General features: G+C 44.2%; 2 protein-coding genes across 8 annotated transcripts; both read right to left on the bottom strand.

Annotated features, from left to right (window-relative positions):
- Positions 1-430: 430 nt before the first annotated feature.
- Positions 431-7371, bottom strand: HPSE (heparanase). Of its 4 annotated transcripts, none has more exons than XM_035553801.2 (12): positions 6940-7371; positions 5857-6002; positions 5094-5219; positions 4817-4990; positions 4565-4736; positions 4291-4338; positions 3675-3768; positions 3307-3413; positions 3113-3227; positions 2237-2355; positions 1959-2105; positions 431-1299 (listed from the first exon to the last, which is right to left on the bottom strand). In XM_035553801.2, the coding sequence occupies exons 1-12, from the start codon at positions 7104-7106 to the stop codon at positions 1140-1142; spliced, it is 1575 nt and encodes a 524-aa protein (XP_035409694.1). In that variant the 5' UTR covers positions 7107-7371; the 3' UTR covers positions 431-1139. The 4 variants fall into 4 exon arrangements, with proteins under 4 accessions (XP_035409694.1, XP_050566540.1, XP_050566539.1 ...); XM_050710583.1 differs by having other exon boundaries at positions 4817-4948; positions 6940-7281; XM_050710582.1 differs by having other exon boundaries at positions 4565-4726; positions 4817-5219; positions 6940-7283.
- A 3915-nt stretch (positions 7372-11286) lies between these two features.
- On the bottom strand, positions 11287-26601 carry HELQ (helicase, POLQ like). Of its 4 annotated transcripts, none has more exons than XM_035553755.1 (18): positions 26381-26601; positions 25342-26080; positions 24664-24842; positions 23895-24095; positions 23376-23448; positions 22816-22913; positions 22146-22244; positions 21311-21456; positions 20188-20427; positions 19186-19327; positions 18771-18875; positions 18036-18255; positions 17090-17247; positions 15481-15579; positions 15012-15185; positions 14297-14410; positions 12082-12216; positions 11287-11540 (listed from the first exon to the last, which is right to left on the bottom strand). In XM_035553755.1, exons 1-18 carry the CDS (start codon positions 26531-26533, stop codon positions 11454-11456), a joined length of 3162 nt encoding a protein of 1053 aa, XP_035409648.1. In that variant the 5' UTR covers positions 26534-26601; the 3' UTR covers positions 11287-11453. The 4 variants fall into 4 exon arrangements, with proteins under 4 accessions (XP_035409648.1, XP_035409639.1, XP_050566538.1 ...); XM_035553746.1 differs by having other exon boundaries at positions 14297-14413; positions 26381-26598; XM_050710581.1 differs by having other exon boundaries at positions 14297-14413; positions 18036-18257; positions 18812-18875; positions 26381-26594.
- Positions 26602-26696: the final 95 nt, after the last annotated feature.

Here is a 26696-nt window from a genome sequence, read left to right as displayed (position 1 = left end):
AGGAGTGCAGGGATGGCAGTGCCTTAAGCAAGGAGAATTCTCCACCGTCTTCGCAGCACCTAACGTGTAACTCTGTCTGCTGTAGCACCTGCTGCGAAACCTGCTGCAGAACTGCGCCTGTATGCTCAGAGGAGGAACCATCGCAGCAGGGCAAAGCTTGGGAAGCTGTCGGCTCCACGCTGGTACCTCCCTCTGCCCCTCCTTGTGATTGCTGCATGTCGCCAGCACGCGTGTTACACCTAAGGCAGGCTGCAGAGCCGGCAGATATTAAACAACCCCAGCTGAGCAGGATCTCTGACATTTTTATTTACCTGGGTATGCGCGGTGAAAGTCACCTATACGGCAGCTGATTTGCAACCAAAAGAAATGCGGGGAGTTTCGTGATATCAGTAATCTTAAACAAAATAAAACAGAAAATTGCAAAAAGCTAATGTAAATTGAGTTTATTCTAAATCTTCAGATATAAAAGTAAGAAGCATTGAAACAAACCCGTTAGAAAGTTTTAGAAAGAAGCTACCAGGCAACCATCAACTTTTGTTTCTAAATTGTAGCTTATGCAGCAATAACAACCATACATTAACAACTTGATATTGACAGTGTGAGACTTTCCCCCTCATTTTGTGCTCCGTGCACTCATTTTGAATGTGGACAGTGTACACAAACGTAGCCTTTCCCATTCGCATTTTTGCTGTGTATCACTTCCTGGTGGCTAGGCCTTCACACAACACACACACGCTGTCTAGGCAAACACTCCTTTCACAAACTGTGGTTAAATATAACCTTTTTATGGTGCACTTTTAATCACGCCTTCCAAAGTACATCCGTCTGCTGGGAGGTGCACAGCTTTCTCAGGAAACACAAGCCAGCCCCTTGCCCTTAAACCCCGTGGAGCTGGTAGCGTCCTTTTCGAGCTTAAGAAGGGAAATACAGTGTGTGTGTTTTCAGCCTGCTGAGCTCTCAGGTTCGCAGGGTGCTGATGATGTTGAGCAAAACCTCGCTGTGTGCGAGCAAACAAAGCAAAGCAAAGGCTCTGGAGAACGTGGGGCCACAGCTCCATCTTGTGACTGCGGCCTCCCAGCCGAGGAAAAACGTGTGGCACCGCACTGAGCGTCCCGACAGGTCCTGTGCCCCCTGCGCACTTAGATGCACGCGATTGCCTTGGCGTTTCTGATCACGTAGAAGCCGTAGGAGAAGGCGGGCAGGCCAAGCGCGCTGCCGGGGGCCAGGGCGGCCTCGTGGAGCGTGGGCAGCGTCTCCTTGTCCACCATCTGCAGCAGGCGGCCGTTCAGCTGCACCCTCCTGCCGAGGCACCCGTGCAACGTTGCAGCCAGGCTCGCCAGTGGCATCCCTGGCTCTGGATGCAAGCCAAGGTGCCCGGAGCCACACGACAAATAGCCCAAGAACAAACACTGCTTCCCACACAGCGCCTGCCGTGCTCCCTCTGTGAGGGGTTGCTCGCAGCCCCCGCACAAGCAAGGGAATTAAATGTTCCCTGTTCCCGTAGCGAGGGTGACAGCAGAGCAGGCTTTGAAAAGAGCCAATCCAAGCTGCTTTTCCTTGCCGGCAACTGCTGAGCTATCTTCTGTGCCCACAGAGCAGGTCCCGTGCTGAAGCCTCAGTGCCAGCACCACAAGAAGCCACCAAGACCCCCGCCACCAACCCGTTGTCCTGCCAGGCACCAGCAGCAGGTGTGTGGGAAAGCAGAGCAGCTGCTGGTGTGCAAAGGGCACAGGATGTGGGCAGCAGGGGACTGACACCAGGGGACTGCCAGCTCATCCTAGCGAGCCTGATTTTAGGAGACCTGATGTAATGCAAGTCACAGCTTGGGGGAGAAAAGTTAACACCTCTTTTTGTGTCGTTGTTTTGATATGTTTTCACTTGCCCGCCAAACAAGGTGAGGTGTCAGAGTCCACCTGCACTCTACTCGGCCCGTGCCGCGAGGGAGGATGCCCGCTCACCTGGACAGGATGCTCTCCTTGCCGTGGGGCAGCAGGAGGTACTGGTCCACCCGCTTGCTCCACAACTGCTTGGGTAGCTGCAAGTTCTGGCTCACGTTGTAGAGGTTCAAGGCAAACAGCGTCACGTCCCCCTCCCGGTACTTGGGGCTGTAGGATGAGAGGCAAGCACAGCGGCCGTCAGGAGATGAAGAGCTTTTGGAGAAATCACACGCACCTGCACGTTTTCCCTTTGCCGCTGGCCTGGGATGCTGTTTTGGGGCAATTTCACCCATCCTTACTGCTGGGGGTTGGTGCAGTGCAGGTAGACCCGCAGGCGCCGTGCGTCTGCTCCTGCCACGCTGGCCTCCAGCACTCTGGTGCCCACCAGCCTCTTGTACAGCAGCGACAGCCAATAGTCCTGCGGGAACAGGAGAGAAATCAGCACCCGCTGGCCTGCACCACACACACACACCTCTCCGTCCAGCATTTCTTTTTCCGGCAGTGTTTTCCCCTCATGGTTTTTTTTCTTTACCAAGTTTTTCCACCGTATACATTCACAACTGCACAAACAGCACAGGTGAAAACAAAACCCTGTCTCCACGTCTCATGCTATGTTTGCAGTCATTTTCCTTATCGTGTCACCTCTGGGAGCTCCTTCTGCCCAGGGCGCAGCCTGGGTTTTTGGCACCTGGAAGGAAAGCTGCCGAGCTTCTCTCCCTGGGAAAAGTCACTTCACCAGCCTGGGGAAGCGACTTTTCCCATCATTCCGGCTACCCACCCCAACTTCACATTGTTTTGGCTGTCACTCCTGGTATAATTTATCATAACACCTCCTATCACTTTCGGCTACAAGCTTCTTGTTTCTCCCCTGAGCGGTGCTCGAACCAAAGCACCGCATCGAAACACCCCGCCAGCTGCAGCGGCATTGGGATACACGTCAGGGCATTGCGTCCCGAAAAGTGGTCCCTGCTGTGCTAAAACCTCATCGCAGTACAATTTGCACATGTATTTAGCACAGTGCTTCACACTCAAGTGCGAGCTCACTGTAGGCACCAGCACAGATATTTGTGAATATCCCCCAAGATCCGCTGCTGCCTTGTTGCAAAACCGTCTGGCTTCTGTCCCCACACGCCTGCACACTCACACTCCCAGTGCACGCCTCACCGTGTACGCACTGGCAAGGGCTCAAAGCTGGCGTCCACCAGGTGATAGCTGCCGGCCCCGAAGAAAACCTGCCTCATCACCACGTCGATCCCCTGCCTGGCCGCGAGCCCCAGTTTGTCCAGCCACCTGCCAGAAACCAGGCACAGGTGGCACCGGAGGCTGGTGCAGCAGCAGCAGCTCTCGCGGGTGCCTCGCCACGACTCACATGAAGCCGGCCAGGTAGGTGTTGGAGAGCTGGGGGGCTCCCCCGCCGTACGCCGAGCTGGTCTCACCCAGCCAAACCTTCTTGCCAGGCACTGTCGCAGCCACAATCTGCGCGGTGTCGTGGGGAAGGAGGAGAAAAAGGCGACAGGTCAGGTTTGGGCTGCTGAGGTGGTCAGCGCTGCACTTTGGCCAAACGCCTGCTTGTGCTCTTTGCAGCTGTTGTTACTCTCACTAGAAGCAGTGTTTCTGCTCTGCGCTGTCAGCAGCAGCAGAGCTCTGAGGATCCCTGTTAATCTTTGCACGTTAGTGCAGTTTCTGTGCAAAGCCCCTGGAAGCCAAACATGGGAAGGATTTAAGAGGAGTGGGCACCTCCAGGACATCGCGCACAGCTGTGGCAAAGGTGTCCAGCACTGTGGGGCTCAAGAAATCCTCCCTCGTGGCGCTTCGTCCGTCCACGTAGTAACTGGAAGTGGGAAAAAGCTGAAATGAAGGGGAAATACAAACACCGGTACCTGCTCTCAGTGCAAGCCCCAGCCACACGCGACGCTGTCCTGTGGCGTGCCCAGCAGACTGGGGACGCACTTTGAACCCGCTGACACGCAACGTACGCCAGCAGGCTGCAGAACTTTCTGTGCAATGGGGAGAGCTGTGACCCAGCTCTGCCTGCCGAATGACGAAGCAAAGCTGCCGTGCTGTCACTTTTCCCCATCCCACTTCTCTTTTTATCAGTAAAACATGGTTAGCAAGCAAAATGACCTTGCACGCATTGCATTCCCCTCTACTACGCCCACGCTGCAAACCCTGGCATGGCTTTGGGGTCTGCGCACCAAAATGCACTCCCTCAAACACGGCAAAGCAGTTTGCAGAGACACCCAGTACCTGCCGACTCGTCCCATTAATACGTGCAGATTGCTGCTTTATTAAAAAAAAAATAAAAAATAAAAAGGCAACAAGCAGAGTGTCAGCGGCAGCTGAGGGTACTTACTGGTGCCAGGTGACGGAGTCGATCACCTTCCCTCCGGATTTCAGGAAGCTGCAGCCCAGGCGGGTTTGGGGCAGAAAAGAGAGTTATAGCTGGTACTGGTGACTGGCCATAACCACCTGCCAGCCCTCCCAGCCCCAGTGGCTGCAGTGTCCCTGGAGGACATCAGTGCTGCCCTCACAGTGACTTCTGCGTGGGCTCTTACTCTTTCTGCAGCCTTACTACGGGATGTGAGCGGGCAGCGTGTGCCCCCGCGAGGGGCCGAGGTGCCCCCTACCTCCTGAGCAGGCGCTGGGTGTGCTTGCGGGGCTGCCCCACGTCAGGGCCGTACAGCTTGGCGTGCCGGTACAGGGGATGCTGGCTCAGGAGCCGGCGCAGGTGGATGAAATCCCGCCCCAGCTGGGAGCCGTCAATGTAGATGCCCGACTTCTTCTTGAAGCTGTTGGGCTCTGGTGAGGATGCGCCCATCAGCACCCGTGCTGGCTTCAGGGCCCGTCCGTGCCTAAGGAGCGCTTGTGGCAGCACTCACCATTGCCCAGCTCCCAGGAGAGGTTGTAGCCGCGCCGGGCGCAGTAGCCCAGCAGCTGCCCAGCGTTGGAGCTGTCCCACTCCCGGCCATGCCGCCGCAGCAGGGCATTGAGCCCGAACACCAGGTGGAAGCCTGAGCAGTTGGCGAAGCCATGGAGGATGTCCAGCGTGTGCCCTGTGGGGAGGAGGCACAGGCAGCCACGACCCTTTCACCACGGGACGGAGACCTGCACCCCCCCGGTTATAAGCCCCACTGCGTAAATCCATCAAAACCTTACCTGTAATGGTGGTGTTTTTGTGCTTCTTCCGGGAATGCTCTGTGAGGAGCAACTTCTCCTGGCCGGGCCACTGGGCGAGCAGCAGCTCCTGCACCGCAGCGAAGCCAGGCTGTGCTCCACAGGCACCTGCAGGGCAGGAGGAGGGTGGGAGCAACAAAGCCATCATCTGCACGGCAAGGGCAAAAGGTGCAAAGAGCCTTGCCCATCACACAAACAGCAGTGGTTTGTACGGGGTTGAACAGCGGGCACCCATGTCTGCACAACGCACCTCTGCTTCCACCATTGGGACATTAACAGTATAGAAAAAGGCAGCTGGCTTGCTGTCTATCCATAGTTCATATATATATATATGTACCATACCTATACAAAATATATATATTATGCGTATGTATGTATATTGCCCAATCTAAGGAGCTGGACAGGAATAAAGACCCCGCCGTGCTTCGTGGTGGCTGCACCCTGGCAAACTATTTCTGCCAGAGCGCCGTGCGGAAACCCCAGCGGCAGCAGGGCTGGCAGCTGTCCTGTGCTCGGGCGATACGGAGCTGCTTCCTCTGCTGACCGCTTCGCCTGGCTCCGGGGTGACGCCAGCACGAGTCAGCAGAGGCATTTTGTGTCCTCCGAGCTCACGTTGTACCCTGGCAGGCGAAGGAGGGATGAGGTGCAGCGCAAGAGGAAGACAGGAGCCCAAGGCGCAGCGGTGCCGAGAGGTGGAGCCCACGCAGCCTGCAGAAATCAGCCTCGCATCCCGTCTAGCCCTTACCTTCCTCAGCCTGGAGTTCTGAGAGGATTTTCTCCTCCAAAGTCGAATCCTTGTGGGGATCGAAGATGAGGAAATCCGTGCTGGTGCCACCGAACCTCAGGAATCCGGGGGAGAGCCCTCTGGCCAGGGTGTGCAGCTTGGGGTTGCTGCGGACAGGGCAGCGAGAAGCCAGCTGAATGTCATGGGTGGCCCCCACATTGAGGTGAAGCATCGCCAGCACTTAGAGGGACGCCTGGCCCATCAGAAAGCGGACCTCAGGCTGGCTGTGCACCATCACTCCCTGTTCCCTTGAGCAACCACCAAATGGATGGGTTTTGCACCAAAACCAGTGTTCAAGTGAAACAAAAGCTGCATGGGACATGCGGCTCCAGCACCCGCCCGTGCCAGAGGAACCACACGCGGCAGCGCTGCCTGGGCTGGCAGCAGCCCTATCTCGCCCTGCGGGGACACCCAGCAGATACGGGGCCACCAAGTACTTCCTGCTCCCCGCGTGGCACCGCCACGGCCAAGACAGCATCCAGAGCTGTGTTCAGATAAAGCTGGGGGTGCCTTCCGGCTCTGGAGGAATAAGGCAGAGCTGAAAAATGGGACCCGGGGAGGACGAGAAGGAAAGAAACGAAATAGCTTCCGAAAAGAAAACAAGAAGTTGAATCAAAAGGAAGAGAGTGTGAAATAGCAGAGTGAGAGGAGGGAAGAAAAGGCAGAGTTGGAGCTGAAGGAGCAGGCATCACTTGGCAGTCCTGAACTGCTCCAGGAGTTACTAATGGGAAAAAATAAAGGCGGGGGGGGTGGGCTTTGGTTACTCTGCATCTAACCTCATTGCTGACAAAGCCTCCTCGGCATGTGTTGCAGTGATGCCCTGCCGGATGTTTGTGAAGCTGCTGGAAGGCTCAGATCGCTTCTATCCCCGCGGAGCTGTCTGCACGCAGCAGCCACTGCCTTGCTCCTCCTCACCACCACCCCCCCCCCATCGCCCCCTGCCACCATCACCCCTGCCACCATTGCTCCTGCCACCATCGCCCCCAGCTACCAGCTGGTGCCCAGCCCCACAGGGTGGCCGGAGGGGGGGCTGCCGGGGCTCACCTGAGCAAGGTGATGAAGCGCGGCTCGCGGGCCAGGCTGGCGTCCAGGGTGAGGGAGAGGAAGGCTGGGCTCACTGTCCCACGGGGGCTGCCCCGCAGCCCCAGCCGCAGCTCTGCCGCCTGCCACAGTGGCACAGCCAGCAGCAGCAGCAGCAGCGGCGCCAGCATCCTCCTCGCACTCCTCTTCCTCCTGCGCTACCCCGTGCCGGAGCTCGGCCGTGCACTGGGACACAGATGCACGCAGCCCACACGCCTGCTTTTGGGTTTCCACGATGTGAAGTGAGCTGCCAGCAGAACAAGAGCGACCAGACCACAGCAGCGCTTTCATAAACACGCCCACGGCTTGGCCAGAGCGGAAACACCCGCGACACTCCTCTCCCGGTATCACAGCCACAGTAATGCTGCCAATTTCGGGGTATGCCGCCCGGGACGTGCCTTGGCCGCTGGGTCGAGTCACAGTGCCAGTGCCTGCTGGAGGATCAGTCCCTGCACCTTGGGGTGTTGCAGCAGCTGCCTGGCCCCGCATGGCTTCAGGAACGTGGCCGAGCACGATGAGCTGTGGCAGCAAGGCACATCGGGGTGACCGCTGCAGAGGTGTTAATGGTGCGCAGCTGGGGCGTAGCCTGTGCACCGCTCCTTCTGCTGCAATCCACTGCTCGCCCCGCAGTCCCCAAAAACACGTTGGAAAGAGGCACTTCCAGCCTCCTGCCACCGCTCCATGTTTCTCACAACATAGGGATAGGACTGGTGTTTCAGGCGGTTTGGGTGCAATCCACGGAGAGCATACAGTGGGTACGACAGGTCCAGTGTGTGCTGTCCTTTTGCTGGCCCACAAAAGCCTACAGCTGCGAAGTACAGCTGTACAAGGATTCAACAGCAAGCTCTATCACTGATTTGGACATTTTTCACATCACATTTGCGTTATGCGCATTATTAAATCTTGGAAATTAAGGGAGATGGGTACAGAGGCATTTGCCATGCGTGGAAGTTTAGGCAGAGCACTTCACTGTGAACTAGAGCCAGGACGTGCCCTAAGCCCTTCCTTGCTGCTCACAGCAGCTCCATGCCAGCCCTGCCATGGGGCCGGTGTGGCTCTCACCTCCACTTATGTATATGTACGCACAAGGGGAATTCAGAAGGGAAGAATACCCTGTACAGAAGGCAAACAGCTTGGGGGCATTGCAGCATTTATGCAGGTGAGCAGAGCTGGTGGCATCAGGTTAGCGTTTAATCTCTTTTTCTTCCTGAGAAGCCTCAGTGAGACAAAACGAAGTTGCAAGAGCAGACTACACGCTTGAAAACTCTCTCTTTCTTAAATGATTGAGAAAACAGGTTACCTATCTCAAAGACCTCCCATGTTATTTTCATGTCACTCCTTGCTGTCCCCATTTTGTGCCACAAATCCTTGAATTAAGTAGCTGGAGAATTTCTCTATGTGAGCAAAGACCAAGCTCATGCACACAAAGCCTGGACTCAAGAGCAGGGACAGACCTATCGAGGTGCTTATGCAAGCTGCTGCCACCCCCGGGCTGACACCTTAACAGTAGGGTAGGTGGATGTCAAGTTTAAGAAATACTCGCTGAGGTTTTCAGGCTGAACACATTCCGCCCCAGCTGCAACCTGAAGGTTGGTTTGTTCACCCCACGGGGTGGGTATGATGAAATTGTCAGGGACATCCAGCTGAGTACATGCTTCTGACCTACCTCAGCTTTGAAGCATCGAGCATGATTTCACATAGACGAGGTCATAATCCTTGCTCCTTCCTCTTTTTACAGAAGCCTTAGGACGGAACCATCTCTTTGAACCAAGGGAAAACCCCTGCCTTCCAAAACGTCCTGACCCCATCCTGGCACAGGCCTTCCCACAGCACAGCCGCTGATGACGTGCCTTCATCCACCCCATGCGGACCTCTCCTTACACCTGCACATCGTCCTCCATTTCAGGCACCAATGCACTGCTTGGCCCAGAAAAATCATTTGGCAGCAGCCAGCAGCGCACAAACACCATGACCAGCATCTGTTTGTTTGTTCCTCACCTGTCTCCACCCAGGTAAGAAAGCTGTTCTGGAAGAGCATTTAATTCCCGCTCTGTAAGTACTGAAGAAAGGGAATGCAATCTGAAACATGTACTGCTTTGATTAATGGCATGATTTCAGGAAAATAAGTTACATGTTGCACAAGTGTTAGTGCAAAGCACCTCAGTTCCATTCACTTAAACAACTAGTCACGGAAATCCTGTGGGAGTCGTGATGACACAGCCCAGCCTGCAGAAGCTGAGCAGCAGAGGTGACCAACGCCTGCCCTTTTTCTTCCCCAACTAGCATTAACCGAGGCCTGAAGGCGCCTGCTTGCTCCCACCACAAACTCCTGCCACCATTCTCCAAGGGGCACGTGTAGGTGTGAAGTCCTCGACCCCATTCCCAGGCACACATCTCAACAGCTGAGCTTGGCCCAGTGCTGGTTGTCACCGCCAGGTGCAAGTGAGGACAGCGAGTTAGTGACCCAGCTGCAGCCAGCCACCCAACATCTACCCCTTGCTGATCCCCTTCACCATAAAAATTGAAAAGGCATGCTCATTTTGTATATGTTTGTGCTTTCATGGTATATAACGATTATTGTGGCAGAGGTTCCTTTCCCATTAAGTGTTTGGGTAAGGATTTACCAGATTATTTCCACATCTGTTATTGCGTTAACTCAGAGAAACACGTAACAGTCCTTAATTTTTTAATTTCTTCATTACGAAGTTGCATGCAAGACTGTTTCAGGTTTCAGAATCAGTGAAGTAAACCAATAAGCCTTTAGAGCAGCTGGCCAGGTCTTAAAAGCATAACTAAAATTTCCCCACATGCCTGTGAAGTAGAACACACAACTCAGAACAAACAGAATTCTGCTTGAATGAGCATATCCTCTTTTAAAGTTATTTCACATAAACTGATAGAAAAATGTTGATAACAATTTAATCAAACATTTCACCTAATGAGAAGGGCAAGGCAGGCAGAGACATGCTTAGATAATCTCAGGCCATGGCAAAAATTACTGCTGCACCTCGGGGACAGTTCCATCTTATTGTAAGAACCAACTTAACGTGTTCTGGTGTTCCCAAAACCATGTGTCATGGAGCCTCAAGCATCAGCAGTGGTATTCCCCCCAGGCACCGCCCATCTAGCTGTGGAAATAACTCATGTTCCCCTAAAGAGGGCAGCTGAAGTTCTCAGCCTGTTTTAATACTCAAAGCATACACTTTTGTTTATTAAAACTCCTAAGCCATTACAAACTATCAGAATTCTGGTGTTAGAGACATGTTTCTGTCAGAAGAAAGGCTAACACAAAGTATTTACTCAATTGCTAACAAACCATTGTTTCTCTAATCCAGCAACCAAATCAGCAATGAAACACATATCATTTGTTCACAACTTTTTTTCAGCGGAGTTCCACCTTATCCAGTCCTTCACTGCAAACCCCACTGGGATTTAAAATAATTCCCATTTATCTCTGGAATCCCAACACAATTGCACACTAGGGAAGAGCTGACTACAAGACCAAGTTATTTAATGTTTTTTGTTTAAGGTTTACCTCAGGTTTCCATTAGCCGGAAGGGCTGGCTGATTTCACAAAGGAACTCTATAGGTTAAGTTTAAGCTTATATTGACAAAAGCTACCATGACTCAACCCATCCGTCTGTCATAGCTTTCAAGTCACTCTTCATGTGAAGCACTTAAACATTGTCATGCACTACACACCAGTTTTGAAAAGGAGTTTACTGTGTCACAACTGAATGTTTCAGGCATTTTTTCAAGCTACTTCTATTTATATGGCTTCTGCTATTGACTTAGAAAGTCAGCCTTCATCTGCAACAATGAAATTTAAAAACCTTTAAAGCAAATTTAAACTATTTAGAAGGCTTCTGCAGAAACATCCTTAATAAATTACCTCTTCAGGCATTTACAGAGACTGAGTAGTAATTTGGTGTTCCAATCTGTTAAAAAATGCTTAGACTAGATAGTAGCTACAATTCCCTGAGCAACTCTGGCACTCCTGCATTAAAACTACAGCTCTACTTCTCTCTCCATTAGCTAGTCCTGGAACACAAGGAATCCTACCTGAAGGAATTTTGAAGTAGTTCACTCATACATGGGTGTTCAAATCTTTTGCCAAGCTTAGGCATTTTCTACTCTGCTTTTTAAGCCATCTATGAACCCAAGCTCTAGGACCAAGTACACACCACTACTTACTGCAGTCCCCAAGATGTTCCTGCAACCATGTATTAAGAATGATTTTAATAGCACTTTTTTTTTATTCTGGTCTAACCCTGAAGAGGTGGTTAATAAAAACCTTCAAATGAATGCAACTTCGCAAAAAATATTTTTAATTCAAAATGCACACAAATATGACGTACACAAAAGACATTAAATATTTATTATATTTACAGTACATTTACACAGGACAAAGCTAAAAGCTAAAACATTTAAACATTTGAATTCATGATTTTTTTTTTTTTTTTTTATGACTGAACTGGTCAGGAAGTCCCTGGGATATCTGTAGGCACCTTTAAGAGGAGTTCTACTTCTTCTTGTAAAGCCTCAGCTTTCTCAGTCAGCAGCATCTGAAATAACAATCAAATCATTAGGAAATGAATACAATTATTTGCTATAATTTTAGGATAGAACACCAACACTGCTTTCCAGGCTTGTATCTGGTCTTGAAAAATGAATCAAGAAATGCTGCTGCTAACAGGACTGCAGAACCTTTGCCTCCAGGAACGTGTTTTCTCATGTACTAATACCAAGATGTTGCACTATTTAGTGTTTCAGACCACCTATCAAAACATTTCTGGTTTTTGCTTGCCTGCTGAAGACAACCCTCCACTACCCTGTATAAAGTGAACTGGTTTAAGGAAATTTCTATTTGCCTGTCCTTCATGTGCTTGAGGGCCAGCGACTGCTGAATTAACTCCTCTCTTGTAACTATCTTAGACAAATGATACGGTCAATAAAATACTTCACTATACTAATACTGATCAATGTTGGCATCGCAAATGTCCACAAGTGCTAAGCCAAATCCTACACTTTCTTCTCATGTCATTCAAACATCCACTTCTGAAATGTGGAATTCCTGAAGCAGTTTCTTTGAACCTTCTTGCTTACCTTTGCAGATGAAACAATTTGCTTGGCTTGACGTCGTGACAAATGCTCAATCGTCTTCACCAGGGTTTCTGGATTTGCATTTGCTAAGTGTGCTAAGGTTTTGTACCCTGCATTATAAAGCTGATTAGCTCGTGCCTGCAAGCGAATAATAGTGTTAAGTTATTAGAACAGGCAATAAGAACCCTCAGAGTCCCAATCTCTGCATCCACCTCAAACATTTCGTCTTTTACATAAATCCAGTTCCCTTTGATTGATCTTGCCATGAACACCAAAACTCACTAAAACTGGCACTAAGGATCCTTAATCCACCCCCCCCCAAAGTACCTACTTGCACATAGGATTTACTCCCTGCTAACCTTACCCAGTTCTGAGTAAACCCAAGCATCATTTCCTCTGCACCTGGACAATATTGTTTCTGCCAGCCTCTATTTTGGTCATGTTTTCTGAATTTCCTGTCCGTGACATGAATGACTGCCTTGCACTCTTTGGAGATCAAAATCAAAGAAAAGCTGATTTTGTCTGAGACATCTTGCCCCTATTTTTCTGCAACTTGCAATACAGTCTTCTGAGCTTCCACAGAAGTCCTGAAAAGACTATACTTTCCTGTTCAAGGCGTTTTCCTTCAGTCAACAAATTTTTTTAATAGTTTTGTGCCAAGTCATGGCTGTGAGTTCACAAGAATAGGAGAGATTCTCTTGAATTTGATGACTATGATCAGCATGGTAGTGTCTGTAATCTGCTTCTCTTTACTTGGCTTGGTCCCATTGTGGTATCAGGATGCAATGCAGCTACGAACAGTACTGACCAAACAGAGGGTCTCTGGGGAAAATTGTTTGTGCAAAACATACAGTGCTAGAACTTGAAGTAAAAATGCATTTCTAGGCTACTTATAAGACCGTTTGGTAATCTCATGGCTCTACTGGAATGAGTGATAAATTAATTCTCATTTGATGAACAAGTGGAACACTGCCTTCACATATTTCATCAATTACCTTTTGCCTCTTATTTGCAAGACACCAAGTAATAGAAAGAAATGTAACTGATGGCATATGGTTTTTTTAAAAGCATCCAACATAAAGGCTTACAGACAGTACAGTATCTTCCTCCATGGTGACTAAGGACTATGAGCATTCAGTGATGTGAAGTGTCATTAATTTCACAGAAAATACCCACTGATTGCCAGAAAATATTTTTTGTACTATTTTGCAGTTGTATGCACAGCATGACTGATGGCCTAGAACCACTCCCTGTGAGTGAGTGATCTCATGGAAAGATTACAGACTGTTCTTTGGAAACTGTCTAAGAAAATCATCGTTAATTTCTCATTCACTATGGTAAGAAAACCATTGATTTTATCAGTTCCCTCTACAGAAACCTATGCAAATCATGCCTGCTCAAGGTTACAGACTGTCTGCTACAAACATCATTTGTCAGTACAGTTTAAATTTCAGTACAGAAGTAACTTGATGAGAACAATAAACATCCAGAGCAACCTATACGATACAACTTCAGCAGAATCACGCTGTCCAAGCCCTTACAGACTTTAAGCGATGGAATAAGCCTTTCTTTCCCTTTTGCATCAAATTCAGTCAATTTCATATATGAAGCATCAAGCCTGAGGTCTTCGTTGTTTAACTTTTCAGCATAAGAATTCACAGCCTCCAAATTCAGTGGTTTGCTGACTGACTAATTTCTAGAGTATGCTGGATAGAAAAGACAGAGCCTTTTGAAAAGATGTCCAGTAATGACTCACAGCCTCGCACTGAGGCCCCAGTATATTTTTCTACTTGAATGGGAGTCCTCAGGTCAGACTGGTTATGTTTCTTATCTAAAATACATGTAGCAGCTTTAGTGAACGTAAAAGCTTAAGTTCCCAATAGAACTTGATGTTCCTACAACTACACTATTCCTACTCTATCACAAAAGAATCATGACCTGGGCTCTGTTTTCCAATTGAGCAGACATTTCAAAACTATTAAGCAAATACAGTTTTCACACTTGCTGCAGTAGCAGCCAGAAGAAAAACGTGACTGGCTCCCGCTCACATTTCCCAAACAGTCAGACCTTTTCCCCCTGACCTCCAGGACTATTGTGGGATACCTGCATGATGCCAATTCTGAATAAAATACTAGCTGGTCCTCCAGAGACACCTCAATGAGGGTAACACTTAGCATCAAAGTTAACATTTAAGATGTACAAGATGGGGTTTCCTTACCTCTAGAACCCCTGCTACCTCCATCAGCGGAATGAGTTCTGTCTTAACGCAGTACGTCAAGTGCTTGGTAAGTTCTGTCAGCAGGGCTTTGTAAACCCAAAATTCCTCCAGTTCCTGCTGAGACGAGAACAGTTAAAAATAAAAATTAACTTACACACAGAAAAAAGTACTTACATGCAGAAATTGATCCCAAGTTCTATACTTGCAGGTACAACTGTTAGAGCTCTGCTAGAGCATGCACCTGGCCTTTTTAGACAGCAGGAAAGCTCTAGTTTGTTATCCTTCCAGCTAGTTGCAAAGTTTTATTTAGCACTCCTCAGCTAAAGCTGGGAGAGTTCTGAAGGACAATAAATGCATTATTTCAAACGAGAAAGAAAACAAGAACCAGCCAAGGCAACTCTTCTCCTGCAATGACATTCTACAACCAAATGGCCTTATCTCTCAGAGGCACGCTTATCAGCTCTTCAATCAACAGCACTTTATGACACCGATGAATGACCTGTACAGTAGTTATATTTTCCTTTTCAGTCCATAAAACCTACTGTTAATACCAGAAGCGTGTCATTGCACTAGCACGCTTTTCTTGACAGGAAATGTACAGTTTTGCACGAGAGGTGAAATACAATGCCTGCATTACATTCTAACGTAACGGAAAGAAACTACACATTTTGCAAAACGAATACCAAAGAAAATATTGGGATATATAACACATTACCTCACAGAAATGTAGAACACAAGAAGCAAACGAGGCAGCAGAGGTAAGGAGATTCTGAACATACCCTCGGGACAGATTAAATTTTTCTGAAACGCTCCATATGTTGGTCTCTTTCAGTAGGGTATATAGGATAAATGTCAGGTAGAGCCTGTTTACAGAAGCACTGTCCACATTCTAGGAATAAAACAAGTTAGATCTCAGTACCCATATCAAGTTCAAGACTTGCTGCTAATTCTTTAAGGATCAAGTTTTTTCATCTCTGTTCCTTCACATCTCTAAAATAGGGGTATTTATGCTAAACCCTAGTACATTAAAGAAGAAGAAAAAAAATGATGAGGTTAAAAGGAAGTTAATGTGTAAAAGAACACTAGTAATTAACAAATACTTTCAGAAAAGTAATCTAACGTTTCTAAACAGTCAAATTAAAAGACTACACTATTGTCTTAGGTGTAAGAAACATCCAGCCTACCTTTCTGATGGCTTGACCAGAAGCCTTTTTTGCGATAAAGCTTTCAGGTACTCCCACCATATCTGCTACTGTTTGCTCTGCTGCACTTAGCTGATTGAACTAAAGAAAGATTGACTACAGTCAAAATCATTTCTTCGTAATAACTCATTAGAAGTTAAATGTTACAAATCAGAACAGCTTCAGACAAGGTGCAAGTGCTATAATTAGCTTTAAAAAGTATTCTGCATCCAATTTGTCTATAATTTATACAACCTACAGGCAGATATGTAAATTCGCTTTCCTTTTTCCTTCATGAATTACAAACATTAATACTTTTTCCACCTTTAACTACACTGGTTTAAAGCTACATATACAGATGTGTTCAGCTGATAAACTGCTGGTGGATATGCATAAAAAGATTCTGTATGTTTAAATACATACATTACTTCATTATAAGCTGCAGACAGCATCATGTTCCTCTCCTCCTTTTGTACAGATATTTACTTCTGTATTTATATAAAAATCAAGAAAAACAAATTACAGGCCCTGAAGAACTAACAGTCACTCTTTTATTTACAGTAGCAATTTTTCAAGTTATGTCATCTACATCAATATCACCTGAATTTCGTGTCTGCCCCCAAATTTTTATAAATGCTAATAGGAGCTTATGAAACAAAAGATCAGTTTCAGCCTCACCAAATATTTCAGAAACAACTATGTCCATAACAAAAAAAAGCATATTTTTTTCCTGTTCTCCAGGTTTAACAGCTGCTCTGCAGACTCCAGGATAATTTCATTTAAAATTCACAGATATTTAGTTCCCTTATGCAGCATGTTACGGAAATCAGATGTCTATTACTTCACGTAAAACAATGCTTTTCAGCATACATATAATTGAACACTAGGTAGACTTGTCTGCAGTCAAAACAGCAAATTTTTTGCCTTTAACTATCAAACTCTTGAGTACCACATCTTAAGAAACTTAGTTATGCAGATTTTAATGATACCCCCAGCACAGTACACTTCAAGGAACTGGGTACTTGGATTATGGGTGGATCTTGCAGAGCACACAGGACTACAGTAAGATCTGTATTTTTACAGTGCGTGTAAGCACAGTAGTTTGTAGGTAGATACTGCCCATGGAGATAATCATTGCAGTTATGATTGGAGTTGAGCAGTAGACTCAGATATTAAGGCTTCACATTCACTAGCAGATTTTGCTTCCAAAATTAAAGATGCAATGGTAGAGCATCAGAAGGTAAAAGTGGCTCATTTAACTACACTTTCCTTGCAGGACGAGGATAACTAGTTTATAGGAAATTTCTGTTCAAGATTAATCCTTCTGGTTATGGTAAGGCTAGCATTGAAGTTAGAGTCAAGATTTGAGATGTCAGAAAAAGATGTTTCATGATACTGTTTCTCACAAAAAGGACAAAATGGTGATTTACAAAGTAAATTACATTTCTGAGAAAAAGGAAAGCAGTTCTGTACTGTGACTGAAAACACAGTAATGTTTTTACCTTTTGAAAGCATTACCCTACTAATTACATTCTATGTGTGTAGACACTTTCAAAATTCACTATGCTGCATTAATACATGCCCTGATCCACGTTTGAAAGTTAATTCTCACCTGTCTCAAGTATATCATCCAATTTGGACTACAGTTAGAAACCATATCATATGGAGTTGCCAGATAGAGAAGATGAAGACTGCTCTCAAGAACCAGCCCTTCCAAACCTTTCTTCAATTCTTTGTAAAGAAGATTGCAGTACGACAAGTCTATAGACCCTAGAATAAGCACACAGTGTATGGCAATTGTAGGCAGGCATACATTAGCACAATAGGTTTTCACGCAGAGTCACTTCTTTGTTTTCCAAAAAAAAAAAAAAAAAAAAACTTGCTTTACACCATCTAAATTAAAAAAAAAAAAGTAGACTAAATATTTGTTGTCATTTATCATTATTCATGAAAGGGAACCGAGGAAAGCAAGTCACTGATTTCCACATACACGCCCATTTTGTATGTTTTTGGAACATTTGAATTCTCTTGGCTTTAACTAACTCCCTAAAGTCTCACAGATTCAAGAAATATGAGTTTTGTCCTATTACAATCGCTTTCCTTGCCCTGCATCTTTGCACTATGAGATGGAGAACCATACTTCCTGATATAATTTTTGTATTACATTCGGACTAGAAGCCATATAATTCCTTTGCCTCTTATTCCCTTCTAGGCTAAAAAAAATTAACATACCTCACAACATCTACTTGTAAGAATTAATTATAAAATGAGAAAGGCAATTATTTTTATTCCAAACACTAAATAAAATTAAACCATTAATTTTGATACAGTTCTGGTTTGATTCTCCTCGTGAAGGATGTTGTTAGAATTCAATCCTGTAAAATTCAGTCACATAACACTTGCTAATACCCATTTTCAGTCTACTACATTATGTAGTAACTGAACTAGCATGGTAAGAGCATTTTTTTCATTGCCTTTTCAAAGAGAAGACAGGATGCTATGTTAAATGCAGCTAAGTCTGAGATTACAAGTTTGACGAAAGATAAAAAAGGTCTTACCTTTATATGCAGCTTTACCCAACCGTGTGATTGCTAATGTAATTTTGGAATTTTGGTCCTTCTCCATTATTTTTACTGTTAGGAGTCCTTTTTCTATTAGACTTTCTAGCCCATCTTTAACCAGCTCTGAGAGGCTCTTCTCCTTAGACAGCAGCTGCTGCTGAACACCCAGCAATGTATGGCACAAAAAATTGTACACTTCCTCTTGGGTAACTGCAATCTGTATAAATTTTGCAAGTTATTAGCATGTGTAAATGTGTCATTACGTGTAACAAAACATAAGCTATTCAAAACAATTTACTCACTAAGGGACATCTAGCTATCATATTAATAAAATGTTTGTATGGAACTATATGACAAATAAAAGAGACAGGCTATCACTGATCTGACAGCACCTTATATTCAGCTGTTTATTATTCTATGTACCCCATTATATTCATTTGTTTTCACTGTTGCCAATTTCTATTTTTAGAATCTAGTACCGGAAATGAAGTATTAAAAAAACCTGTAATTTTGGCCTTGTCCACATTGGGCAAATGTCACTTTGCATCATGATTTTTTTTAACTTAGGCTAAAAAATACTAATCCCAGCTTTGTGCCTGTCATCTGAAGAGAAGCTGTGCTGAAATTCTGTTAAGTTTAACTGTTGAAAATATCTGGTTTTCCTGTATAATCAGATATTGTGTTTATCACATTCCCCAAGAATTTAAACTGCTCAGAAGAGTTTACTGATACCCTCAATCCAACCAAAGATAACAACAGGTTCTGCATTCCCTTGGTGAACTCCGGTAGAAGATTGCTGTAACAGTTCTCCAAAGGACTGGTAACTAAATCTTGAACCTAAAAAAGTCCAGAGATATATATTAGTAGAGAAGAAATATTCATGCAATAGTTATAAACCATCCTTTTCAAGCACTGATACTCATGATTCTGCTTATAAAGAAAGTAACTGTAGACATCTAACATTTCAGCTAATGCCTGAAAACAAACCGTGTATGAACCAAGGCAATTAAAAGTTATCACTACATAAGTCAAACACTTAGAACACTTAGTAAGTCCACAGAAATTAGGCTAAGGAGTGCAGCTCCACCTGTTTATCCCACCAGCTTAATCCAAGGACTTAAATCACCACCAGTTTTGTTAAAGTTACCAAATGCTTGTCTTTTTCCTGCACTATGAGAATACTTTCACCAGCGTTGTCAATACCAGCTCGACCAGCCCTGCCAATCATTTGTTTGTATTGGTTCTTCTTCAGGAAATCATTAGCAACATAAGGGGCTCTCAAAATAACCCTGTATTAAAACAAAAACCACCTTGATAAGTCATGCTTCATATTTAAATTATTAAAGCTGAAATCAGTATCTTACAAATACATTCTCTGGATATGTTTCATGCTTAGCAGCTACGTTAAGCAAAATTAAGTGTGATTGTTTCAATGCATGTGCAAATGAACAATGTTTAATAACTTGAAGTTGGAATCATAATCCATTTCAGTTACTTGCTGCAGAGCCTTTGTATCTACTGCAAGGTTTGAGCAGAAGACTGAAAACCACTGAGATAGAAAGTAACCCCTATGAAAACATGTGCAACACCCTAGAGTCAGCAATGCTGAAAACAAACCACAGTTCTCTGTATGAAAATTAGGTTCTCCCCCCTCAGATGTGTTATTCAAATATACAAGCACACAAACGGTAAAACATTTAAAAGTTATCCCCTTAGGAAAGACTTACTTTAGGATTTAAATGTTGTTCTTAGGAAAGCATTTAAGAAGCACTATGACTTGGTTATTCTTCTGGGTAAAATTACTGGTTACTGAAGAAATTTCTCAATACTTCATCTGTTTAGGAAAGTGTTCCTCAAGTATGCATTCTAAGGGACTTGCTATCGATTCACATCTCCTAATTAGAAATGCAAATTTTTCACTTATGTCTCGAGCTGAACGTATGGAATTAGTTCCTCCTGAAGTTTCCTAATAATACCTGGAACATACTTCAAGCAGCAGTGATATTTCAAACTTTATATATATATGTGTGTGTGTGTGTGTGTGTGTGCAGGTATATATATACATATATATATATATATATATATATGCAGGTATATATTTTTTTAAACAAGAATTAATGAAAACATGTAATGTTTTGGGGTGACTAACCTTCTAGCTGGCAAGTTGACTCCAGCAGCTAATGTAGCTGTGCAAGCAAGAAGACACAGGACACCTCTAGAATATGCTTCCTCTATACTCTTTCTTTCATCATTTGTAAGTCCACTATGGTGATAGGCAACACCAAAAGGTATTGTTTGCTTCAAAACAGGACAGATACTTCCATTCCCAATGTTCTTTAGGTCCTTAATGAGGTCTTGTTTCTCCTTCTCCCTGTGAGATCTAAATTCTCTTTGAGAATGAAAAGCATTATTTACATATATTTTTTAGACTTTGATCAATCAATAACCACTTAAGTTATTAATGCAGGCAGGTTTACTGTAATTCTGTTCCTTATGTATTCCTGTAACTAGCCATCTGAGGTTGGAGATTCTTCTGATAACCCTAAATTAGTAAGATGCAAGTAGAAACTTAAGTTACCCACAACAGAAATCTTGTATTGTTTGGAAGCATTGGTACAGAAGGCATTAAATAATGACCAGGTGGTGTATAAGGTGCATTGAAAAACAGAGAGGGCCAATATCAGCTGATAGGGAAAATTACAGACGTAACAATGGCTCCAAGTTTGGTGATGAAGGAATTTGAGTAATGAATATAATTTCTTCCTACACACAATCTAAACTTTTATGGACTATTATATCAAATCAGGCTTGTATGAAACCAAACACATATCTCAATTTCTTTTGTTAATGAAGCCTAGCTTAGAGTTTTCATTCTGTACATATGTATGGAACTCAGTAATTACATGTTCAATTGGTGACATACATGTCCAAACACAGGGCTATAAAGAAAATGTGTTTGCTAAGCAGCTTGCAGAGAAGACCAGTGCCAATAGGACACAAGGTTAGATGGTTTCAGTATGCTTTTCTTTTTAATTATTTGTGCCCTATTTATTCCTTGATCAAATAATTTGTTGAAAAATTGTTTCTTTACAACATTAGTTCACTAATGATTAGTTCCCTATCATTTACCCAGTTACTAACTTAACTTGATTCTATATTCACCTAAGTATTTACTTGCCATCACCAGGGAAAGACACTTTCATACTAGTGAAGATAAATCCCAAGTTCTGGTGAATTATTCCACATATAATAAAAAACCATGAGAAACGTACTTGTTCAGGTACTTGCACACCATTGAAGCCACATTTTCACAGTTCTTTTTAGTCGGACAAAAGATTAGGCAGGAATATTTTGGAATAACTTCAGTGACCAGTGCAATGATGTGGTCAGGATCTGCTTTCTTCAGACTACTAGAATACTATCATAAACAGATTGACATATGTTTATTTTTTAAACTTAGAATTCAAGTCCTAAATTCAGCAACTACTCAGTATCTCCTTGCCTTCACTAGGATATTTCCATTTGCTTTAAGGTGAGTTAAATGCAAGATTCTGTAGGATTAAGTTCTCCCAATTTGTTAATTTACAGTGTATCAAAAGATCCAGCTTTAACTGGGGGGATACAGCAATGCAAGAATCAAATGCTCATCATTTTTCTCCTTAGTACCACAACTTTTATTGACATTAACCACGTTGCTTGCGCTAGTGGCAGTTTACCCTCACCCACCACTCTTAAGGTTAGAGTAAATCCCTGTAAGGCAGTAATAAGCTTATACATATCTTTTACTGTTATTTAAAAGTGATATGCTGCTGAGAAAATCTACAGCATTTACTGATCTGGAATTCTCAAGTCCATTGCTCCTCACATGTGAAAATACTGAAGAAACCCCTACCATCTACCTTAAGAGCAGTAAAAAAAAAAAAAAAAAGACAGCTAAAATAGGGTTAAGTATTTTAAAGGACTTCTTCCTCCCACAAGCCTACCATTTTCTTTGTAATAGGCATTGCTCTGATGTGATAGTTCATTTGTAGTTTCTTTTATGAAAGCACTGTAAACAAATCAATTAATGTTTTTTCTAACCATAGTTCTAAGGAACTTAGATTTTACCTTGAAATTCAGGAGACGTGAAAAAGTAAAGCCATTTTCTGCTTTGCTGTCTACTTCATAAATTGTGTCTCTGATCTTTATGTATTCCTTTAATTCTACCTAGGTAGATTTAAGCCAGAAACAGAAACATTGAATTACCAAACCAACTCTAAAGATTAAGCTATTGCTGATGTGCAGCTGATGTTTTTTTTTTCGTACGCATCACAATTCATACACCAAATACTTGCACGCATACAAGTGTGCACTCCACCCCACAAAGATTTTTTTTGAAATAAATAGATTTAATTACCTGCCCTGACAAAGTAAGTGTCTAATTATAGCTACGAATATGACATGTATCACATGTAGTATTCATAAACAGTTCTCAGCATCAGCACTCACACACACCGGTAGTCCAGACTGTATGCATATCAAGGGAACTGCAATGATTTAACCCACTATTTTAGAAGCTGGCTTACAATGAGAAATTGTTTGTCACAACTTTATAAAGATACTTACATTTGTACATATACAATACACTAAGCACATTGCAAAACATAAACAGAAAAAGGTTTTCTGTTAGGACAACTACAAGCATTAGCAGGTGTATTACTTGATTTTTGAAAACACAGAACTGCTACAATTTTAAAGCTAAAAACATATACTACTTCACAGTATCTCGTGTACTGACCGGTCTAAAATTTTTAGTGTAGTACTCCGCTTGCAGGAACTTTTGGAGGTCTCCAACATTATTTAAAGTCGCACTCATTCCAACAATGTGTGTGCTTTCTGTAAAACAGAAGTTGAGATGAGTTTATTACTGTGCTCACAATTTTAAACACTTCTACTCAACATTTAACTCACAAGCCTGCTTATTTATTGTTAGTATTTATTTTTAAATGCCAAAGTGGCAGGTTTCATGGGGATATAGCTAAGAAATATTACCTGAGACGTAAACATAAAAAAGGAATCCATTTAATTGCAATGGCTAAAGGGCTCCTACGAAGAAATGGAGACATTTGACAATACTCAGGATTTCTCAGAGAAGTATCAAAAAAGTTTCAAGAACACTCAGCCTGTCATTACAGGGTAAAACATCTCTAGCAGTCAAAACAGTCAACGCTGTTAAAGCATGGACACGCCACGTTTTTTAAAAGCAGCCAAGACCAACTAGAAAACAAAGCCAAGACTTGACTCTAGAGATGACTGCACTACAATATTTTAGTGACGCTGACTGCAGACATGACTTACTACTTGTGTAGAGTATTTTTGCAAGAGTCATTTCCAGAGTTGCTCCACGACTTCCCTCACCAAGCATATGCAACTGCAGACAGAAAGGAAAGCAAAAAAGGATGAGTATTAGTGTGTTGCAAAATTTTCTACAAAGAACACAGAAATGGGTAAAACATATAGCAAACAACTCAAAATGGCTTTTTTTTTCCCCTCTCTGTTCTGTTATTGCATAGAATCAAACTGAGAAAAAGTTAATTTCACGGTCAACCACTAACACAGGAACATAGGGTCTATTGCTCTGATGTAGCAACAAATGCTTCTGTTAATGAAAAATAACATTCAGCACACAGGCATTGGTTACAGTTCAACTTTCCTGATTTTAAGTACCCATGCAGTAACAAAGTTACGCAACTTATGACACAATAGGCACTTAAAACTAAACCAATCAATTCAAACAGTGCTCCTTGCTAATTAAGCCAAATCTTGTAACCTACCTCATCCACCACATTGTAACCTCACCACCTCATTGTAACCTACCTCATCCACCACAACAAGACCAAGGTCACCAATTCGATCTGTTTCAATCAAGGAATTCACTAGCATATGCCCTTTTTCTATTGTAGCAATATAGAGGGACTTTTTACATCTTCTCTTGATGGGTGGAAATCGTCCTTTACTTCCTGCGTATTCTTCAACCAGGAAACCTAATTCTATCCCGAAGTTTGATAAGCCCCAAACCTATTAAAAAACAAAACAAAACAAAACCAACAATGTCAGTTACAGAACAAACTCACACTCAGTTTGAACTTTAGGCCTGTTTCAAGAATTCAGTGTGCATTTAACCTACCCACATCCAAATGAACTGTTTAAGGAAATGAAAATATTAGCTATAAGAACTTTCCCTTGAAAGCTGAAAAGTTGAACAAATCTGATCAAGCTTGAGTTAAAACCGTTCTCTAACTCGTTTTCTTTAGATCTGTTTTTATTACAAAGTGATTTCTCGGCAGGGTAGATAGCAGAAAACACTGATAAAAGACCAGAAAATCAGGTGACACGGCAGCACACTGTTAAAGAATCAGCACATTTCTTATCATATCACTCAGCATCTGGAAGTGATAACCACAATCTGCTTTATCAGAAAATAACTGTCTCAGAGCGGCACTTAAAAGAGAAGCCAGTCACTTCTGTAGAGGTGTTCATGCACAACACATTTTCCAACCATTATTATTAAATTATTATTAAAGTCAGCCACATTAACGAGGCACATTGCACAAGACAAACAATACCAAGAACACTGTTCCCAGACCTTTTCTTGGACAATGGCAACATATGGCAGGATCATCAGAACATCCTTCTGCATGCAGAGTAATTCTTGGAGAATTAAAATTTCAGCAACAAGTGTTTTTCCACCACTGGTTGGCAACGAGTATATCAAATTCTTCCTCTGCTGTAGACATTCTAATGTTAAGCAATCATGCTGCCATTCTGCAAAATTAAAAAAGAATCATTGCCAACAGTTAAGGGGATATTGATCCCCTACAGCTCTTTGCCTACACTCTATGAAAAACACTAGTTTTGTGCTTGAGAACTTCACTTCACCGAGATGCGGTGAGATGTGGTCAGAGATCCACCCTTCAAATCCCTCATCTTCTCAAATCTCTCACAAAAAGTATTTCCATAAGCCACATCAACCTCCTCTTACCTAATGAAAAAGAACCTCCTTCTGAAATGGTCTAGCTACTGCCTTAACTTTCTTATCTTTACACCTCTGGAGAGATAACATCACTTAGGCTTTTCCCATGCAACGGGTGGTATTAAACCATCTTACTGGTATACCTGAAAATATTTTAACTTAAATATTTGTGCCAGGAACAGACAGAAAGAAAGGCCTAAAGAAATAAATGTACACCATAGGGAATGAAATCGGGAAACACTTCACTCACAGTACAAATGTTCGTTTTGCAGAAACCATTTGTTCTATTACCATAAAGTGTTTCAATCCCCCGAAGCTGCCAGAAGAGATCTTTAACTTTACTGGGTAATCCATAAAAAGGGCCTATATCGACAGAAGATGATCCAATAGCTTTCCTAGCTACACAAATCTCTTCAGATAAAATAGCTTCTTTAAGCTGCTTGGTTTTTGAGACCTTCAGAGTCTGAGCTTTAGCATTTTCAGTCAAAGCATTTTTTAGATGATCCTTAAGGCTCGTATTTTTACATGAATCGGACTTCAAATCACGAGAAAACTCTGTACTTCTGTTCTTGTGTTCAGAATCAGGACAAGGAGATGATGCCCTCCAGATTTTGTCTAAGGAGGAACACTTGCTCACGTCCATCTTTTTTGTGCCTGCAGATCTCTCAGAACCAGTAGAAGGCTGATGCATTTCTGCAAAATACAAAAGTTGCGATGAAGGCAATTCATCTAAAAGAGAATCACCCAGGTCCTCTTTGTTATCCAATGGGTCACTTTCAGGCGTTTGGAAGCCATGCTCCGTATCCCCTCCACATATGACACCTATTTCTGAAGCGGAAGAATTATCTTGCTTTCTTTGGTCAATTCCTGATGGAAGACCCTCAAGTACGAACTCTCCAGCTGCTTTCACGTCTGTCTCTGCATCCTGTGGACGTGTGTGCTCCGTGTCAAGAACTTGAGCCAGCAGAGAATCATCTTCACAAAAGCTGTTGTAGTCTCCAAACATATCCTCTTCACTATCATTGCAATACTAGGGAAATAGAACAGCAAGCATTAGCACCGTGAGGCAACAAAGCGGCACAACTTCGCGGATGAAGCATCAGGCGCACACCACAGAACCATGATGCAATTTCTCATGCAGTTAAGCACTATCCTTAATTTTTGCAAGAAATAGTTAAGCTTTAAGGAAGGGGTGCTTGTAAGGGGATGGAACCTAATACAGGTAAGCGATGACAATGAGGTTTTTCTGGAGCCACCCTAAGCCCCAGCAGACCCCTTCCTGCACGCCGCCGCCGCCGTCCTCCTTTCTCTTTCCCGTTCCCCCCCGTACCGGCCTCTGCGCTGGGGCCCCCTCACCCCCGGTGTTCGCTCTCTTGAGATCCAGCGGCGAGCAGGTGGCGCTGGGCCCCGCCGGGGGCCGGCTCCGTTTGGGAGCGGAGCCTAGGCGGCTCCTCCTCCGCACGGCGAGCGGGGGCTCGGCCATCAGCGGGGCCCGTCCGGCGGCTCCATGAGGAGCGCAGCGCCCACCACACCCATCTGCCACCACTTCCGGGGGCGCGGGGAGAGAAATGCGACCACGTGACGAGACAGCGACCAATCGCCGCCCTCAGGCAGGGCAGGCCACGTTTCCATTGGCCAGAGGATCG

The sequence above is a fragment of the Cygnus atratus genome, chromosome 4 (assembly GCF_013377495.2).
Source record: "Cygnus atratus isolate AKBS03 ecotype Queensland, Australia chromosome 4, CAtr_DNAZoo_HiC_assembly, whole genome shotgun sequence".
Taxonomy (NCBI): Eukaryota; Metazoa; Chordata; class Aves; order Anseriformes; family Anatidae; genus Cygnus; species Cygnus atratus.
Note: the sequence above shows the minus strand (reverse complement) of the source record. Positions and strands in the feature narration are given on the sequence as shown.

Excerpts from the sequence above, each read along its gene's own strand:
- HELQ (XM_035553746.1), bottom strand. The coding sequence starts at position 26,533 with ATGGCCGAGCCCCCGCTCGCCGTGCGGAGGAGGAGCCGCCTAGGCTCC. Across the intron at positions 23,449-23,894 it reads GTCTTGTTGTGGTGGATGAG|TTGCATATGCTTGGTGAGGG; the intron begins GTAGGTTACAAT and ends TTCTGTCTGCAG. Across the intron at positions 18,876-19,185 it reads AGGAAAAAGACAAGCATTTG|GTTCAAGATTTAGTTACCAG; the intron begins GTAACTTTAACA and ends GGACTTTTTTAG.
- HPSE (XM_050710582.1), bottom strand. The coding sequence starts at position 7,106 with ATGCTGGCGCCGCTGCTGCTGCTGCTGCTGGCTGTGCCACTGTGGCAG. Across the intron at positions 6,003-6,939 it reads CGCTTCATCACCTTGCTCAG|CAACCCCAAGCTGCACACCC; the intron begins GTGAGCCCCGGC and ends CCCTGTCCGCAG. Across the intron at positions 4,727-4,816 it reads CTCCTGGGAGCTGGGCAATG|CTTCAAGAAGAAGTCGGGCA; the intron begins GTGAGTGCTGCC and ends AGAGCCCAACAG.